Here is a 19,409-nt window from a genome sequence, read left to right as displayed (position 1 = left end):
CCGCATTATGACACCTTAAGTAAGTTGGCTTTTATGTTTCCTTGACTGTGACATGAGTACACAGACCCATCTTTCCACCTTTACAAGCTTTGCAGTTTGGAGTGCCGGTAGCTAATAGATTCAAAACTGACCCCATACTTACCTACTTCGTTTCTGCTGCGTGTTATAATTGGTTAGAAATGGATCTCATCACACAATACATTTGCACTACAAGTTTTTGCACTAAAACCCATATACATGATTAAAATATGGATACTGGGGAGACAAGGCCCCATCTGCTTTGTCTACCACTATGCATGTCTTCAGTACAAGGAACAGCATCTACACAGGCAGAGAGCTTGGAGAATTAATGTGCACTGTGGGAAGCGGGGGTCATGTTTGTATTCTATATGAACTTAGAAACCATTCTGGCTTTTACTTTAGTTTGATGTGGGGTCATACTGTAGCCCTGGAAGCAACAGAACAACTTCAGAATTTTTCAATCATCATTTCATGATGAATTAACTCTTAAGGGGAAGAATTCAAAAAGAGAAATATGTTTCTCCATGTAAATATAAAGTTACTATTCCTAGGAAATTTTATAGAATTTAACAAAAAGTTTTTTAAACAAATACATTTTGGTATCCTGCCCATTCTCCCCTAAATTCTCACAGAAAGAAAGCCAGAGTCATACCAAATCATAGTCCAGGTAAAACTGCTGACAGTCTTGGAGGAACACTTCAACCACACCAATCAGCTCTTGCCGGAAACTGGGCTGCAGAGAGACTAGCTCATTCTGAAGGTCACTGGCCCGGGCCAGCAGCTTCTCCCAAGCATAGCGCAGAGTATCAACTTTGTCCATCTCTTCCTTGGCCACCAGAAGTCCATACTTGTTAAGCAGGGCATAAGATTCCTATAGACAAGAAGGAAAACTGAATTTCTGGCAGTCAGATGCATAAATCCTTACACAGTCACAAGCTGGAGCTGAGAATGGGGGGACCAGCATGATGGAGAAGCCACCCTAAGGGCAATAATTATTCTACTCCTGAACTTTAAGGACCTAAGTGAGCAAAGGAGCCAGTCAGATCCAGTTCTCTCATCTGTGAAATGAAGAGACTCTGGCTATTTCCCAGAATGTCTGCAAGTATCTAAAAACATCACTTTAAATGCATTTTAAAAACTGTAAAACATGACACAAATAACAGATATTTTTACACAGGCCCCAAAATGATATCTGAACACTGTAAGATTGATTATATCAAGTGAATGGAAAAAAAACATAAAACTTAACTTCTAAGATTAGGATATAACAAAATAAGACACAATTTTAATTCAGTCTTAGCTTCCTTTGTTCTGAAGAATGTCTGACGACAGTCAGACACAAGAAAGTCCATTTCAACCAAAGCTTGAGCCAAAGCTTTTCACTCAGTCTGCAAAATATTTTAACTAAAATATTAATATAACAGGTTATGTCATCCCAAGTGGCCATAAACATAAAAAGTATTAAATGGACTTGGTAGATTATATGCAAATAGATACATACATATGTAAAGAGAGATAATAATTTTAAAAGAGGTTACCAGTTTAAGAGGGGAAACATTGGAGGAGTTGGGGGGATGAAAATAGTGTAAATACTAACTGCTAATATGGTAACTATTAATATAGGAAAAATTTTAATTCAGATGAGCAAAATTGGGATTTTTCTCCTTTGATTTATTCTTTTTATAATTTTTCATGTATGTATTCGTTCTACATGGTTTTGTGCTACACATACAAGGACATTTTCATATAATGTTCATGTAAGCCACTCTCAAAAAGACAAACATTGTGTGTTTGCAGTCATTTGTGACTCCTATACTTTATACAGATCCATAAAATTAGAAGACATGAAGGTGGAAATGAAACTGTCTGGGAAAACCAATGAACTAATGAAGGGAGGGGCGAGAAAAATGCAGGAAAATGTGGGTGGGGCATACCCTCAAAGTTTGCTTTCACAAGAAATTATTTTCCCTGAGTACCCCTGGACTCTTCTCCACCATTGTCCTCCCTACACAGATCTGGGAATATTTGATTGATGGTCTGGAAGTAGAGGAGAACACAGATTTAGGCAAACATAAGCTGTGCCTGTCTCCTCCTCCTCCTCCTCTTCCTTGTTGAAGACAGGCTGCAGTCTGTGCTTCAGTATAAACAAGATCAGAGTCACAGGGATGCCTAGAGCTGGAAGATCCAGAATGGTATCTGGATCTACTACATCTCAACTTCCAAATGAGACCGTTGACTCTTCCGTTCGTTGTCTTAACTCTTGGGTAGAAAGAAGTAGGGCTGTCTTCAGACTTAAGAGACACCCCAATAACACACAGATAACAGCCATTTGCCTTGATAGTTGAAGTCCCAAGAAGAAGATAGGCCACATAATTCCGCAAAGATGACAAAATATGAATGTGCCTTGGTCTATACCATTTTCATGGTAATATGAAAGTTTTCAAAATTCAAGGAGAGATAAGAAAATTCAAAAACGGAAGCTGCTCCTGAGCTTGAAAGTGTAAGTCCAGACATTTGAATTAAGTTTGATAAAAGGTGATGTTCTTACCTCTGGATTTTTTTTTTTTAAGACTTACTTATTTTTACTTTATGTGTGTGAAAGTCTGCCTACATGAGATTAAGTGCACCATTTACATGCAGTGCCCAGGGAAAACAGAAGATGGCAGTGGATCCTCTAGAGCCAGAGATACAAGGGCGTATGTGCTATCGTGTGGGTGCTGGGAACTGAACCTGGGTCTTCCACAAAAGTAGCGAACACTCTTAACCACTGATCTGTGGCTCTCCAGCCCCTTAAATCTGGATTTTTTTAATGCCACAGTTATAGTAATACATTCAAAACAATAAATGCAGTAACCCATTTTTAATAAGGTTTTTCAGGGGGAAATGTCAGTGTAGTTTGTAATAATAGGTGAGCAAGGTGGGGAGGATCAGTAGGTAAAATGCTTGCCATGCAAGCATGAGACCCTGAGTGTGGATCCCTAGCATCCACATAAAATCCAGGCATAGTGGTATATATAACACCAGTGCTAGGGGCTGAAATAAGTAAATATAAGATTCACACTGACTACCCAGTCTAGCTGAAGGGGAGTGCTTAAGGTTCCGTGAGCTACCATAACTCAAAAATTAAGGTGAAGATGTGATTGAGGAAGATATTTTGACATCAAAGTTGGGTTTCCACCTACACCCACATGGGCAGTCACACATGTGCACACATGCATACTACACACACATACACACACACACACACACACACACACACACACACACACACACAGTGACGGTAATGCAATATTTCATTATATGACTTGTTTGGCCTGTTTCCTTGTGTGAAAGGAGAGCTTTGGTAATGGTGGAATGGTACATGCATGCCTGGGTGCTATCAGACTGATAGCACATATCAAAGCTCTACTGACCACCTGGGATTTCCATCTCGCGCTGCTGAGGGTATTGGTTTTAGGGACTGCTGCTTCCTCTTCTAGAAAATTGCACTGGATGGATGATCAATTCCTCATGGAGAGGTTATGGTCAATGACCCACTGACTCAGAGTCACAAAGAAAAGGATCTCATCCCTCCAGAGGGATGTAACTGTGTGACAAAATTTACTCCAGAGTCCCCAGTGGTATCAGGCTGAATGAAGATGGTCCACAGCTGAGACCTCAGCCTCGCTTAGCTTTTCTCTAGTTATTTTTCTGGCCTCCACCACTTCCCTTCCCCCAGGAGCATTCATCTATAAATAATTTGTCCAGAAGCATAAACCTGGCTCTTGGGCACATAAACTCGAGCCTGAAAGGTTCCCCACAAAGGGCAATCTCAGTGCTGAAATTGCTGCTTTTAGCTTTAGTGCTCATTTGTCATTCCAGCACAGACCCAGTTAATATTCCTGCTAATGGCATCTAAGGTGTGGAAATATTTCTATAATGGACAAGCTGCCCACCTACCTCAATGGGTCCCACTTGGAAGTCCGTAGAGATCTGCTGCTCTCTAATTTCTTTCAGAGCAGCCATTGCAATCCGAATATCATCCAAGTCTTTAATTGGCCGGTTCAGTTTCTTTTGGAATTCTTCAACAACTGCAAAAATGCTTTCCATATCACTCCTGTATTTTTTGTTACAGTGACGGCCAATAACAACCATCCAGGCTTTTGTCTCTGCCGTCAGAGAAAACTTCAAATCAGCTGTAAAAGCAAAACATCCGCAGGTCAGTCTGAGAAAGCTGAACCAATGTAAAAATATGCAGAACATTGTTCACTCACGGTAAATACTGTGAGTTAGAGCCATGTAAGTAAAAGTAGAATTAAAAATGGTTTCCAAGCTGGGTGTACAGCTCAGTCAGTAAGTACTTGCTGTGCCATCAGCAAAGCTGAAACCTGTCAAGCTCCAGGTTCAGAGAGAACTCCTATCCCAAGGGAATAAGATGGAGATGAGTCCAACAGGCTACCTGATGTCCTCCTCAGACCTCCACACATCCACATGCAGACACAGATAAATACTGCATACAAAGAAACTTTCTTAATCATTATAACTCAGTCATCTTATAAATCTTGTTTTTACAACAATTCAAATCACATTTTAAAATCTTTACACACACATGTGCATGCATGAGATAAGCCTCAAATGTTTGTTATTTTTACTTATAAAAGCTAAATCCTAATTCTAACTGCAGCACACTCATCCCCTCTCTCTAAACTATCCTTTATTTCCAAGTTAAGTAACAAAGATAGGCCAGAATTAATAATTATGCAGAAGGGAATTAAAAACAAATCTATAAATTGGTCTTAAATCTTGAAGCTCATGAAAGGAAAACTTTCTCTAAGAAAGCTAGAACTCTCTGGAATACTAATCTAGATCAAGAGACACAGCAAATGCTGCTGGATTCCCATGATAGTCTGAAAGACAATTAACCAACCTGTGTACAGAGCAATGGAGCCCACATGGATGTATTCGGGCTCTGCATTAATTTCCTGCTCCAGACGTTGGAAATAAAGAATCCTAGACTCAAATTCAGAAAGCAAAGGGTTTTGGGCAATAAATGACATAATGGTTTCTTCTTTCTCCTTCTGCCAAATGTGATTGTAGCATTTGAAGCGATCCATGGATGTGATAACTTCCTAGAATAGAAATAATAGATTCATGCAGAAAAGGAAGACTCTGAAATGGCATGAGGGTACAATTGACAATTGGCCCAATGTTGACGGTTATCACAAAGCTATTCACATGTTTACTTAATGATCTGGGATGAAATGAAAATGCCATAGAAACAAGCTATATACAATAACTAACAGTAACTCAGGGCTACTATTTTGAAATCCCTAGTATGAAGGGAGAGGAAAGAGCTGAGCAAAAACTAGAAGGAAAGAAAGTCTTTGTTGGCCCTTGGAGACAGGAACCTCTTGATTAAAGGTCAACATTAGTTCAAAAAGAAGAAGCAGATGCACATGAAAAAAAAGTCCTGTGGGTCATTCTCTGCTCAGGTCTCCTCCAAGAATCCTCATTGGTTAGACTTTGTGTTTCTTTCCTGTGGCTAAAAGAAATACCATATATGTTTTCTGTTGTTAGCCCTAGGTCACTAAAACTACTGTGCCTCATCCTTAGACTGCCATGATAGGGGCTGGTTATTTTCAGAGAAAGCATTAGACTCTACTGCTGTTGACGATTAGTTTTTATTGTCAATGTGATTGGATTCTGAATCCGCCAGAAGACACACTTTTGGACATGTCTATGAGAACGTGAATGAGAGGTTTAACCAAGGAGTGAAAGCCTACCCTGAATGTAGGCATCACCATCCTAGGGGCTGTGAGTCCTGGACTGAATGACAATGGGGGAAGGAAAAGGGAAGGTGAGGACCAGCATTCATCTCTCGATGCCTCCTGACCACAGGTTCACCGTGGCCAGCAGCCTCAGCTGTTGCTACCAGGCCTTTCCTGCCATGATGGACTGTGCTCCAAGATTGTGAGTCAACATCAACCCTTCCTCTCTTAAGACACTGCTGTAGGGATCTCCTCACAGCAGAGAGAAGTAACTAACACAAGTAGTGACTTATTTTGATACAGTCTCTATAATTTCTGAAACTATATCTAATTGCCTATTTTCATAGACTACTTTTTTCTCCACCCTTTGGTACAGAGCCTGATAAACTAAGCACTAGATAAATAATTGTTGAAGATGTGAACACTGTCCCTAGAGGGAAGTTAAACACAGGATCTTCAAATCGATAAGAACAAAAGATTAAATATGCATAAATGCAAAGACTTCTTGTTCCCCGGGGAATACATTAAACAAAACTTAACAACATTTCTTCCTCTTGTTATAGTAACACAAGTTTTTCTGGTGCTCTCCAACATATGTAGCTCCTTCTAGTAAAACGGCCACAGAAAACATGTGCTTACTAAGCAATTCCTCACTCAACACTGAGAAACACCTGAGAGTCAACTGGTTTTAATGAATGTGTGCCTAATCTTTAAACAAAAACTGATTTCAGGATCTTAAGTTTTTTTACCCACAAGGGCAAATTTGTCTGAATGCAAAAAGAAAATTGAAGTGAGGGAGAGGGAGCAGGTTGAAAAAAAAAAAGAACTGGCTTTATAGCCAACCAGTATGAGTTTATGTTGGTGGCAGCAATCTTTTAAAACTTGCTTTTATCTGAATTTCATGTGACTGTGTGTGTGTGTGTGTGTGTGTGTGTGTGTGTGTGTGTGTGTGTGTGTTTGCATCTGATGTTTTTAAGATTTGCCTGTCCATATATAAGAAAAGTGACACACATCTGCTGGCCAGGATACAATTCCTGGTATGGAAACTCCCAAACTCTGAGTCTGGTAAAATGACTCAGTGGGTTAAGTGCCTGCTGTCCACACAGGAAGCCCTGAGTGGGCATCTCCAATGTTCACATTAAGCCTGGTGTAGTAGCACACCTCCATAAAAAAAAAAAAAAAAAAAAAAAAAAAATTAAAGGTGAGCCTTTTCTTCAGTGAGAGACCCTATGACCTCTATCTTACATGTGCACACACAGGTAAGTGCACCCATACAAACATATGATGAACACACATATATATGCACATACAACAGAGAGAGAGAGAGAGAGAGAGAGAGAGAGAGAGAGACTGAACACCTTATTCTGTTTTATTCTTTAATGGGGAACTATCACCTCCATCTGAAGGTATACTCATTTATGTTAACAGAAAAGGTTAAAGACATTAAACAGAACAGGATATGAAACAGAGTTCACAGCTCTTTTCCAGTGCATTCTAGATTAAAGGGTCTTTGGTGAATACTCAATCACTGAACACAGACAAGATGTCTCTCGTTGATCAAGGAAGCTATTGGGGGTGAAATTTTGCACGCAGGGTGAGCATAGGTGAAGTTCATGTGAGCACATGTAGGGCAGCCCCGGACATGTGACAGCCTCATGACACATACCTTCTTGGTGGAATTGATGATTGTGCTGAGCACGGAGACTAATTTTACAATCTCTTTGTTGTCAGAAATATTCTTATAGTAATTCTGGGTGTGCACTGGAATGGGCAAATTTACGGACGCTATTTCCAGGGTTTCTAAAGCAAAAGAGGAAAAGAAAAAAAAGAAGATGTACAAGTTTCTGGAATGACAAAGATACTGAAAATCTGCATAAAAGTGTTGAAAATAGTAGAGGAAACTGGCAGCCGTAGTAGAAAATAAATCAGAGTCTTCGACTATCCAGAGAGTATCCCTGAAATGCTGGGTCTCAGTGGCAACAGCAAGTTGTGTGCCGTGAAGTGCTCTCCTCTTCTCATTGTCTCCTCGCTGGCTGTGTGACAGCCCTGAAGAGTCACAATGTCGCAGTCTTACAGCTATGGAAACCTGCAGCACACGAGTCAACGGTGGGAAAAGAACTGGATTTGGGTCTTCTTGACAGGTTCTGAAGAACCGTTCCTAACTGGCGTGGCTGGAAGCTCCCTGCATGAACTGGATCCAAAGAACTGATCTTTGTCTAGCCTGAGTCAAAACTTCACTGAATGAGAGAAATGAAAACTTTAGTCACACATTACTTGTCAAAATAAAAGATAAATGACGGGCAATGGTGGCACACGCCTTTAATCCACCTTTAATCCCAGCACTCGGGAAGCAGAGGCAGGTGGATCTCTGTGAGTTTGAGGCCAGCCTGATCTACAAAGCTAATTCCAAGAAAGTCGAAAAGCTACACAGAGAGAAACCCTGTCTCAAACAAACAAACAAAAAAAAAGTTTAGAAAAGGGGGCTGGAGAGATGGCTCAGAGGTTAAGAGCACCAACTATTCTTCCAGAGGTCCTGAGTTCAATTCCCAGCAACCACATAGTGGCTCACAACCATCTGTAATGAGATCTGGCACCCTCTTCTGTATACATAATAAATAAATAAATAAATAAATAAATAAATAAATAAATAAATAAATAAATCTTTTTTAAAAAGATAAATGAATACACCATCAGCCCCAATCAGTTAACTTCACCATCGTCTAAGGCAATGGTGTTAGTTTGGGGTGAAGATAATGGGAGTCAGCCAGGTTAGTCTGGGATCAAGAAAGTAAGGAGAGACCAGGGGAACATTCCAGAAAGCCCTGGAAGGCTCTCGGGGGTTTCCGGAGTCCACACACACAGCTGTGAGCATGCCCAGGAAGGATGGGAAATGCCCAGTCTTCATCTCTGGTTAGCTCTGAGGCCATCATAATCATTATGTAAAGCTTGGGTAGTATTACTGTTCTCCTGCGCACAGAGTCCCTAAGCAAAGGGTGAAGACTTAGGGACTCAAAACAGTAAAGTTTTATTTTTTTTCTTGAAATCTCCACACAATCCTTAGCTGACCTCTAAACAACCAGACACTACTGTAGCTGATGCTGCAAAAAATATTTTTTTTTTCTTTACAGATTTAGGCCGTGGGGGCCAGAGTTGATGCATAATGTTCTTCTAGTGCTTAACTAGTTTTTTGTTCCTTTCTTTTGTGTGTGTGTGTGTGTGTGTGTGTGTGTGTGTGTGTGTATTTTGCTTTTTAAGTGACATGGTTCAGCATTCCGATTTTATTTTATTTTCTAACTTTTTTATTGTACCTCAATCCCAAGAATTCCTCTTTTATTACTTATTATTTATTTTTAATTATTCACATTTTACTCCCTTCCCCCAACTCCTTCCAGATCCACCCAATATCCCTACCCACCCAACGTTTTGTTCTTTCTCTTGCTGTCTTTCAAAGAAAAAAACAGAATCAAAACAAGCAAGCAAAAACCAAAAGACAAAATATGCCAAAACAAAACAAAAAGTCCATACACAAAAGAGTTCATTTTGTGTTGGCCAATGACTCCTGGGTATGGGACCTGCTGTGGGGTCTGATTAATACATCCAGTGATGATCCATTGGAGAAAAAAAGGTTTTCCCTTTCCTGGCATCAGGTCTCAATTGCAAATGTCTTCTTAGTTAGGGGTGGGACACTGTGTCTACTTCATCACCTCAGTCCTAGGACTTTGCCCAGCTTTAACTTGTGTAGGTCTTGTGCGTGCTGCCAGTTTCTGTGAGTTTATATATACATCAGTCCTGTTGTGTGATCAGAAGACATACTTTGTGTAATTTAAATCCTTTTCAATTTAAATACACTCCAAATTGATGTACACATTCAGGATAGCTCTATATAAATGTTTCAACTTTTTTTTTTTCATAGAAACCAACAAGCTGTTCCTAAAATTCATATAGAAACATGAAGGATCCAGCACAGATTAAGTGAATTTTGAAAAAGAATGGAATAACACAGGACTCACACTTTCTGACTTCATCCCTCCCAAGGAGCTAGAGATAGAGTAGGTGTGGGGGGAATATTTCTCAGTGGTGTGGCCCTACTTTATTGCCCCACTCAAGCAAATGAGTGTGGCCACCCATGCTATGAAGACAGCCCTATTACATGTCACAAAAAAGGAATGACATGAAATAGGGAGTTATTGGTGAAAATATTAAGGCCACTCCACATAGTTAAAAGGGAGGTTTATTTTGTGGGGTAACTTACAAATGAAGAGGTAGGTTGTAGGGTCTGGCAAAGGTATGATGCAGTCTGGCGGTGTTCTCTGGAGAACTCTGCTCAGTCTACCTCCTGCGTCCAGCTCCCAGAACCAAGCGAGAGCCCCTCCTCTCAATCTTGGATCTTCTGCTTCCTCCTCTGCCCCGCCTTGTGGGCGTGACCATTACCAAAGCCTCAATGGGGGTTGGAACTTCCAGGCCAATGCTGCGATGGCTATCCAATACAGGGAGTGTAGTGGTATTGTGTTCCTCAAAATATTATGCACCCTAATAAACTTATCTGGGGTCAGAGAACAGAACAGCCACTAGATACAGAGGCTAGAAAATGGTGGCACTCACACCTTTAATCCTAGCCTTCTGGAGACATGGATCTCTGTGAGTTCAAGACCACACTGGAAGTACCCAGGCATGGTGACTCATGCCTTTAATCCCAAGAAGTGAGCCTTTAATCCCAGGGAGTGATGGCAGAAAGCAGAAAGGTATATAAAGTGTGAAGACCAGAAACTAGAAGCTTTTGGCTGGTTAAGCTCTTAGGCTTTTAGCAACAGTTCAGCTGAGATCAATTTGGATGAGGACTCAGAGGTTTCCAGTCTGAGGAAACAGGATCAGCTGAGGAACTGGCAAGGTTAGGAAGCTGTGGCTTGTTCTGCTTCTCTGATCTTCCAGCATTCACCCCGATAACTGGCTTGAATTTGCTTTTATTAATAAGAACGTTTAAGATGCGTGCTACAAGGGAGAGGGAAAGGGTATAATGGGAATGGAATAAGAAAGAATGATGAGAAGAAACTATGAACAAGGAAGAATATGTGAATGAAGAGCTAAAAGAATAAATAAATGACTTTCTGAATGCTTACTTCAAAGCTATAGCAGGAAGGTCAATGTGGCACTATAATAAGCGTGAGTTGAGATTAACAGAACAAAACCAAGAGTCCAGAAATAAAGGTTGAGATGTACACTCATATTTAAGGGAGTTAGTAAATAAAATAAATTAAAATAAAAATAAATAATAAAGGTCTCAAGAAAATTCAATGATAGAACAATGGGTTTTGTTTTTTTGTTTTGTTTTTTGGTTTTTGGTTTTTTTTAGCTAACAGTAGAAGAACAAATACACACCCACATGGAAAATAATGAATTTAAACTCCAACTTCACTTGAAATGAATCATAGACTGAAATATAAATGCTAAGCTACGCAACTTTAAAAGAGAATAAGTCTTCCTAACCTTATGTTAAGCCACTGTTGCTTAGATACAAAATGAAAATACAACTAAATAGAACCTAAGCCTCAAATTTTATTCTTCCAAAGGTATCTACAAGAAATTGAAAATAAATCTATAATGTAATTGAAAATTTTACAGTTTTATTCAGAACATAAAAATCTTACAGAAATTTGACTGAGTGAATTTTTAAGAACATGGAAAAATTCATAGATATTGCTCCAAAGAAACATACAAATGACCAGAAACCACACAAAAAGGTACGTAACTTCACTGACCATTGCAGAAATTCTCAATAAAACTAGAGTGATGTGCCACTCTGTAGCTATTATAATGGCTACAGAGAAAAGGCAAAAATAACTATCAGTGACTAGAAGAGAAAAAGCAATGAACCCCTCCTGCATTGCCCGTGGGAAAATAAAATGAGGTTCTCACTTCCAAAGGTAGCTTGGCATTTCCTCCCAATGTCAAACATAAAGTTACCAAATGCTCAATAATCCTAATTGTCAGTATAATCCAAGAGAAATAAGAACATTTCCACATAAAATCCTGGGCTTGGAAGATGGCTCAATTGTTAAAAATGAGGACTTGAGTTTGGATTTTCTGCACCCACATAGACACTGGGTATGCAACAAGCATGTGTAACTGAGTGAGCACTGGGTGGGATGGGAAGAAAAAGGCAGATCCCTGGAGCATTCACACCAGGCAGCTTAGCCAATTGATGAGCTCTAGGATCAGTGAGACTCTGTCTCCAAACTTAAGAGTGAGTGCAATTGAGGAAAACACCCAACATCAACTTCTGACCTCCACACATCCATGTACACACACATGCACACAAATACCTGCATACACATGTACACATGTATAAAACACACAAACACCACTACACACTTAGAAGAATTATTAATAATAATGCAGATATAGAAACAACCTAACTGTTCATCAACTCTCTAACAAATAAATAAAATGTAATTTATCTGTAGTGTGAAATATAATTCAATGATAAAAAGAAATGAATACTATGTGCCTGCAATCCTAGCACTCAGAAGGTAGGGGGTAGGATAATCTTGAGTTCAAGACTAGCCTGGACTATCTAACAAGTTCAAGGCCAACCTAAGCTACACAATAAAATCCTGTCTCAAACAAGCAAGGTCTAAGAATGAAGCCAGTAGCAAAGCATTTGGCTGGCATATGCAGGGCCTGGGACCCATCTATGTCACTACAGTAGAGAAAATGTAAAGTGAATGTTTCCTGCTACACATGGATAAAAATGGAAATACTATGCCAAATGGAAGTAACCAGCCACAGAACACCACACACAGAATGATCCATCGTCAGGGATGGGAGATAGACCAGTGGCTGCCAAGGACTGAGCAGAAAGAGAAAGCAAAAGGAATGCTAATTGGAGCAGAGGTTCATCTTACGATAATAAAAATGCTCTAAAATTAGACAATGATGATACTCTGAGTATACAAAAAAAAAAAAAAAAAAAAAACAAAAAAAAAAAAACCTCTGAACTCTACAGTTAAAAGAAAAAAAACAGCCAGACTGTAGTGTGTTGCTTTAGTTCTGTGGTCATGTTTTTTTCTTCTCAGGCTGTGATTCATGATTGAACATATTCTCATTGGAAGATACTGAATTTTAAGGAATTCTAGGAACTAAATCAATGTTTCCAGATAAAAACAAAATAGAAGCTAATGAATAATAGCAAATGTTCTTTAATATTATATTTCTTTTTTAATTGTGTGTAAGTATGCGTTGGGGGCTGAGCATGTGTACATGAGTGAAAGTACCCACAGAAGCCAGAAAAGGATATCAGAGGCCCTGAAACTAGAAATGCAAGCAGTTGTAAGCTACCTGACAGGGATGCTGAGAACCAAACTCAGGTCCTCAGCAAGAGCAGTATGTATTCCTAATTGGTGAGTCATCTGTCCATCTCCAGAAAGTGCTTCTTAGCTTGTTAATAAATAATGATAGAAAGATGATAGATGGTAGATAGATAGATAGATAGATAGATAGATAGATAGATAGATAGATCATAAATAGATAGAGTAAATAAGTAAGTATGGGAAAGGATTTTCAGCTACCTCTACCTTCCTCATTAGTGCTATTTCAAAAAAGTACTGGCTTCCATTTCTTCCTTGTGGTTAGTCAATTTATCATCTCAGGGGAGAGCAATACCAACCAATTTCTACTATGTCTGTTAACTGTGATGCTGATTTAAAAGGAACGTGAGGACTGAAGAGGACATCTGATATCTATTGTTAGCAACTTGGAGTCCCCCCCCCCTTTTCCAGAATACAAATGAAAACTGCTGGATGCACAGTGACACTCAGAATGTGTGAACAAAACGGAACTCATAATAGGTCGAAAATACCTATAACGTGCCAGGAAGTATTCATTCATTGTGAGGGTAACCAGTTCTTCAGTAAAGTGTGAAATGAAAAACATTTCCTGTCTTCAGTCATTAGTAGGTCAGACCAAACATCATTTATGCACAAGCAGTTGTGATAGACACAACAGAAGCAGGAGATGTGTGATACTAAGGTATCAGTATGTGATTCTCAATGTTTTTAAACTCAAAATGGCTCAAAGATTAATACTCTGAATACGATTTGAAAACCACACACAGCACAGGAGCTATTGTAAATCCATATTACAGATACTATAATATCTATATTATAGGTACTATAAACATTTGGCTTATAATGACATTGTTTGAAAAGTTGGGTAACATGGCTCAGTGACTGGGAGCACTTGCTGAGAACCCTGGATCCATTCCCAGCACCGCATCAAGTGCCTCACAACTTCCAGTAATTCCAGCTCCCCTTTCTGGCCTCCATGGGCACCTGCATGTAAATACGCATATGCACATAGAGAAACACTCATGTACAAACACTAACATACAGAGAGAGAAAGAGAGAGAGAGAGAGAGAGACTTTTTTCAATGTTAAAGCATATTTACCTTGCAGCTCACTTTCCTCCGCCTCAACATCAGAATCACTGTCTTCACTGTTCTTCAGAGCAGCCATTTTTCTTTCGTGCAACTTCCTCTAGAATGCAAGGGGATGCTCTTCAACCTTGCCCCATCTTTAAACAGAGAGGCTCCCAAATGAAGCACCTTTTTCTCATACTCTACCTACCATGGACAGCAGCTCAATGCTCCACTGTCTAACCCCCTTGGGGACATTGATGATGCATTCCACAGCTTTGTTCAGTGTCTGTTGTATGTCTTCCAGGGTAGGAGTCATAGCAATGTTTGGAATGGCCAGAGTGATGCTTGCCCGAAAAATGGGAAGATGGTTCTGCTTCGTCTTAGATGCATTGTTACTGTCTGAGTTAACATACCATTTTTTAGTTGAAATATACTTAATAGAACCTACCCAAAAAAATTAAGAATACATAATACATATATAAGCAGACAAATATTTGTCAAATAACTGCATGAATATTTGAAGATCTGATTTTGCTCACTATAACAGTGATTCAGTGGATTTCAAGTCATTCTGCTGATCATAGTTTGCTGGTACATCTACATAAAATGTAGGAAATGTTCAGTGTAGAAGTAGCAGGGTGCCAGCAATGAATTAAATACAGAGTAAGCAAACAAGAAATGAAGAACAAACTATAATAGATGAAAGTGAGAACAAGTAATTTTTGGAATTTCAAATAAAATGCCTTCCACAGGGATATTTGAAAATTTGGGAGAGTTATCACACACAGGGAAAAGTTTAATGTAACTCATTATTTATAATAACAGTGCTTTTAAAGTTGGGTATATCTGTAAGTTTAAGGATGTAGACAGAGATGCATGTGTAGCATGTGCATGTGAACCATAAACAATTTTATATAGTTGAAAACACCTGCAATGCACAAAGTTATGCAGTAACTGTGATTTACTGTCTTAACATATGAGCCAACATCTGGTGAATGCTTTTAACAGCCTTGTGTCTAAAGAAGGAATTTTCTTCTATTCTGAAATAAATGAAAGTTATGACCCAAAACATTATTTCACAGATCTTTTTCTTCATCCACTTCCAATGCAATATTATACTTCACTTTAATTATATATCTTCAAAATAAGTAAGCTTTTTTTATCCTGTTATTTTTTTCTCAATTAATTGTTGTTTCCCTTTCTACTATTCTTTAACTAGATTTTAAGTTCAGAATATTCCTAACATTCATGGGGTTTTGTAGCATACTTAGAAGAGCCTAAGCCCTTCTCTGAACAGTGCTGAGAAAAAGATGAAGGCATTCAGAATGAAGAAGCCAGCTGAAATATCATGAAAATAATTAATAAATTCTAATTTTAGGGGGATGACGTCAAACTTTTCTCATTAATAAGATTGGTTAAACTCAGGAGAACAGGCCCTGCACCTCACCTGGGCAATATAATAGAGCCAACCTCATTGGCAGAGGTGTAGGTGAGCCAGCCCAGATGTTGTGAGCATGGGAGAGTAATGTCCCCATTACTCATCTGCCATGTGGTAAGATGGGTGGGGGAAAGATGCATGTCCCCCCATGTGCATCAATGCCTGAGGCAGGTGGTCCTGGAGTACTAAGAATGGAGAGCTGTCCCTACACCCTCATCAGCTGCAGCACTCAGGAGAGTGACCCCTACACCTTGCCTGGGCACCAGTAGAGCTGACCCTGAAGGTGTAGGTGTGGGAGAACCAACCCTGAGGACAGGGAAAACCCCAAGAACTGGTCCCATCCCTTGCTCATCACTGCAAGGGGTGAACTAGCCAGGGCAATGCTGAAGAGCTCACCCTGGTGGCAAAGTCGGGGGAAGCACTGGCAGGCTGAACAACCCTGCAACTATCCAGGCCCCAAACCAGGGTTATGAGGTGGCTCACCCCAATATCCACCCTATCTGTGATCTGCTGGAGAACAGAGGGGTGGTGTCAGTCCTGTGGACCTGGGGCTGCAGGATCTCCACAACACAGAGGAACAATGGGGTATTCAGGAAGAGTCCCACTGAGGGCCCAGTGTCCATGATGCAACAGAGACCAGGGGCCTCAAACCAGACCAATGATCCTTTGCAACAAATGCCTACATGTGAAAATGTACGGATAAGGGTTACTTTGTGACTCATTGTATCACACTGGAGCTTCCATGATGAGATTTTTCCCTTTTTCCTATTTTTTTTTCTTTTTTCTCTTAAATTATATTTTGTTTTATTTAGAGGGGGAGGGAGACAGGTGGGATCTAGTGACAGGATGTGAAAGACACAAAACATAAATTAATTAATAAAATATTAAGAAAAATAATAGGATTGATTAAAAACTAAAAATTCACCACTGAAAAAATTCTCCCATATGTCTTCTGTTAAAACTGCTTTTCTCTCTTGGATCAGTTTTCTTCATGTTTTCATCTTATTACAGGAGCATTTTAAATTATGTTGATTTTTATGTCATCAAGATCTCAGTAACATTGGCAAAATAATCTTTCCAGGCCCTAAGTTTCTCAGTTTAAATACAAGTGATGAGAGGACCCACATCATAGAATAGGTGGGGATGGGCAAAAGTCACGCCACTGAAACTTATCAGGAGGTGCATAATGAATGGAACATTTTTTTTGATTATTGAAATTTAACAGGAGTGTACACACATACCACACACACATACTCACACATGTACACCACAACACACACACACACACACACACACACACACACACACACACACACACACCAGCGTTCTACCTGGTCAACCAATAGGAAAATTGTGCGAGACCATACCCCGGAAGTTAACCATGTGGGAGAAATGAATACGCCTGCGAATGGCCTCCAGAGTATTCCTTGTCACTTTCAAGAGAGCATCAGCGTTTTGATGGTTAAAATGGGAAAGCAGCTCACAGGCTTCCTCTAACATCTCACTGTCTTTTTTCTTCCTTGTGGTTGCTGTCAAAGACAGAGGACAAGACCCAGAATTAAAGGAAGATGCCAACACCCCAGAATGTCCTTCTCTTCTTCCAGAGAGAGAGAGAGAGAGAGAGAGAGAGAGAGAGAGAGAGAGAGAGATCCATTAAATCACAGGGGAAATTAAGAAAAATTACATGTAAACTCAATACCAGTTAAATGTCCTGCGTCTGAGAAAAGATTGCTGAAGGATAGGAAGAAGAAATTGGGGCATAAGCTAGTCCAGTAGAAATCATCTCAATATGGGAAAACAGCCAATAACAGATCAAGGACTATAGGTTGTTTAAAAGTCATACTGGGCCTCAAAGACCTGTGTTCTGGGGTGTTCTCTCGCAACAACACCCCTAAAAATCTTAGGAAATAGCATCTTCCCCTCCTCTCTGGAGCAAACATTTGGCTTTAGTTTGTACGAGGAATTCCAACTCTTTTCTACCCTACCCTATACCAAAGGGAAACATAATACCAAACCTTACATGAATTGTAAAAGAGTCAAATGCCAGGTCCCTCTTTCACATGAAGCACATTTGCAGTTTAACACAAAATAATGAGAAGCACCCAAGTCATTGCCATTTGTGCGGAATCATAATTTCAGATTTGTAAATATCAGTTTAGAAATGGGGTAATGTTTTCTCGATGTATGAAAATGATGGTGGTGTAGAAAATTAAATTTTAGTTTCCAGTAACTATCCTGAAAGAAAAGAAAAACAGACCCTTTTCCTCCCCTCTCACCTGAAGGGTCGCCGTTAGAACCGGCATTCTTGTGAGAGACTTTTTCACCTGCTTCTTCAGCTTGGACATCCACATCCAGTAACATGTTTATTAGCTCATTGACTGCTTCCTCCACTAGGGAGCTTTTAAAATGGAGTCTCTGAGCACCATTCACACAAAGGTCCTAACAACAATAAGAACAAACGACAACAGTCACGTGTCATTTCCAGCTCTTGAGAGTTTGACAAGAAGATCAGCAAAGGCACAGATGCAGCCTCCAACTGATATTTTAGCTTCAGTTGATGGTTGGACACTGTGGTGGTTAATCTCAGTCATCAACTTGAGACCTAGGATCAGCTGAGGTAGGAAAACCTGTCTAGAGTGGTGGTTCTGGGGCTTGGACCCTGCATGATACAAAAGTGAAGAATGTGCGTTGAACACGAGCATCCATCCCTCTTCACTCCTTATCTGTGGAAAAATCATAAGCAGCTGCCTCAGGCTCCTGATGCTCTGACTTCCAGGCCAGGATGGATGGTACCCTTGAACTGCAAGCCACAACAAGCCCTTTCTCCTTTTTGTCATGATATTTTACCACAGCAACAGAAATAGTAACCTTGAGAGGTGGCCACTGACAGTTTGCCCTGTCCCACAGGTTTGTGTATGTACGCGATGTTAATTGGGCTCAGTATGTTACTTTTTAATAAGAACTTGAAGTTAGAGGAAGAACCAGCAGAGTTGGAGGGAAGAAGTTGGTATAGATATGATTAAGATGTATTATGTGTATGTATGAAATGTTTTAAGAATAAATTAACATTATTTTATGCATGCACTCCATATGACATGTGTGAGTGCCAGGAGCAGTGTCCAGAACAGAAGTCCTCAAGAAGTCCTTACTATTATTGACTAGCTAATAACATCCAACTAGGGGACTTGTTTGCAGAACTTGTTTGCCTCATTCTAAATCAACTAGCTCCTTGTTCTTTAAGAGATCATTAATATTTTCTTAAACTGCTTCTTGAGTCCTTTGACTCTAGGCTAAAGAGGTTCAAAATGGACCATGATATCATCTCCCATTCTCAAGGCTAGATCTCCCAGGAAATAAGTCCTCCATTGACCTCCTAGTAGTTGTTCAGTCCTCTCAGCAGCAGTAGCATGTATTCGAAATCCCAGAATTCCTTTCTGTTGGTGTTTTGGATAGTAACTCTTGACAACTAATGTCATTCCAACAAGATTACTCAAATCCCTCAACTTTTTCTAAGAGAAGCTATGGTTATAAAAGTGTAAACAACATAAAAATTAATAAAGCAGATTATGAATAGGATGAAAACAAAGTAATAATGGATTCATCAAAATGTCCCTGCGTCAAACATAACAAATCAAAGACATGGCCTCTAGCACCTGACACTTCATTTTAGTGACTCGTCTCCATGGTGACATTAGGCACGGAAACTGTCCAGAGGTTCTGCCCTTGAGTCCCCACCACCTCCCTCTTCACAAAGCAGCTAATGTGGAAAGAGAAAAGCCCGAGAAGCCTC

The 19,409-nt window shown here is 39.8% G+C and overlaps 1 protein-coding gene across 1 annotated transcript in view; it reads right to left on the bottom strand.

The window, feature by feature from the left end:
- The window catches only part of Dnah5 (dynein axonemal heavy chain 5), a 232,159-nt gene that overhangs the window by 163,239 nt on the left and 49,511 nt on the right, over nucleotides 1–19,409 (bottom strand). Inside the window, 8 exon segments of the mRNA XM_036206930.1 lie at nucleotides 674–892; nucleotides 3,961–4,196; nucleotides 4,928–5,129; nucleotides 7,435–7,568; nucleotides 14,212–14,299; nucleotides 14,390–14,580; nucleotides 16,987–17,216; nucleotides 17,877–18,058. Coding sequence (XP_036062823.1) covers nucleotides 674–892; nucleotides 3,961–4,196; nucleotides 4,928–5,129; nucleotides 7,435–7,568; nucleotides 14,212–14,299; nucleotides 14,390–14,580; nucleotides 16,987–17,216; nucleotides 17,877–18,058 — 1,482 coding nt within the window.

This window comes from Onychomys torridus, chromosome 15, assembly GCF_903995425.1.
Source record: "Onychomys torridus chromosome 15, mOncTor1.1, whole genome shotgun sequence".
Lineage (NCBI taxonomy): Eukaryota > Metazoa > Chordata > Mammalia > Rodentia > Cricetidae > Onychomys > Onychomys torridus.
The sequence above is the reverse complement of the archived record's forward strand: the minus strand, read 5'-3'. Positions and strand labels throughout refer to the sequence as shown.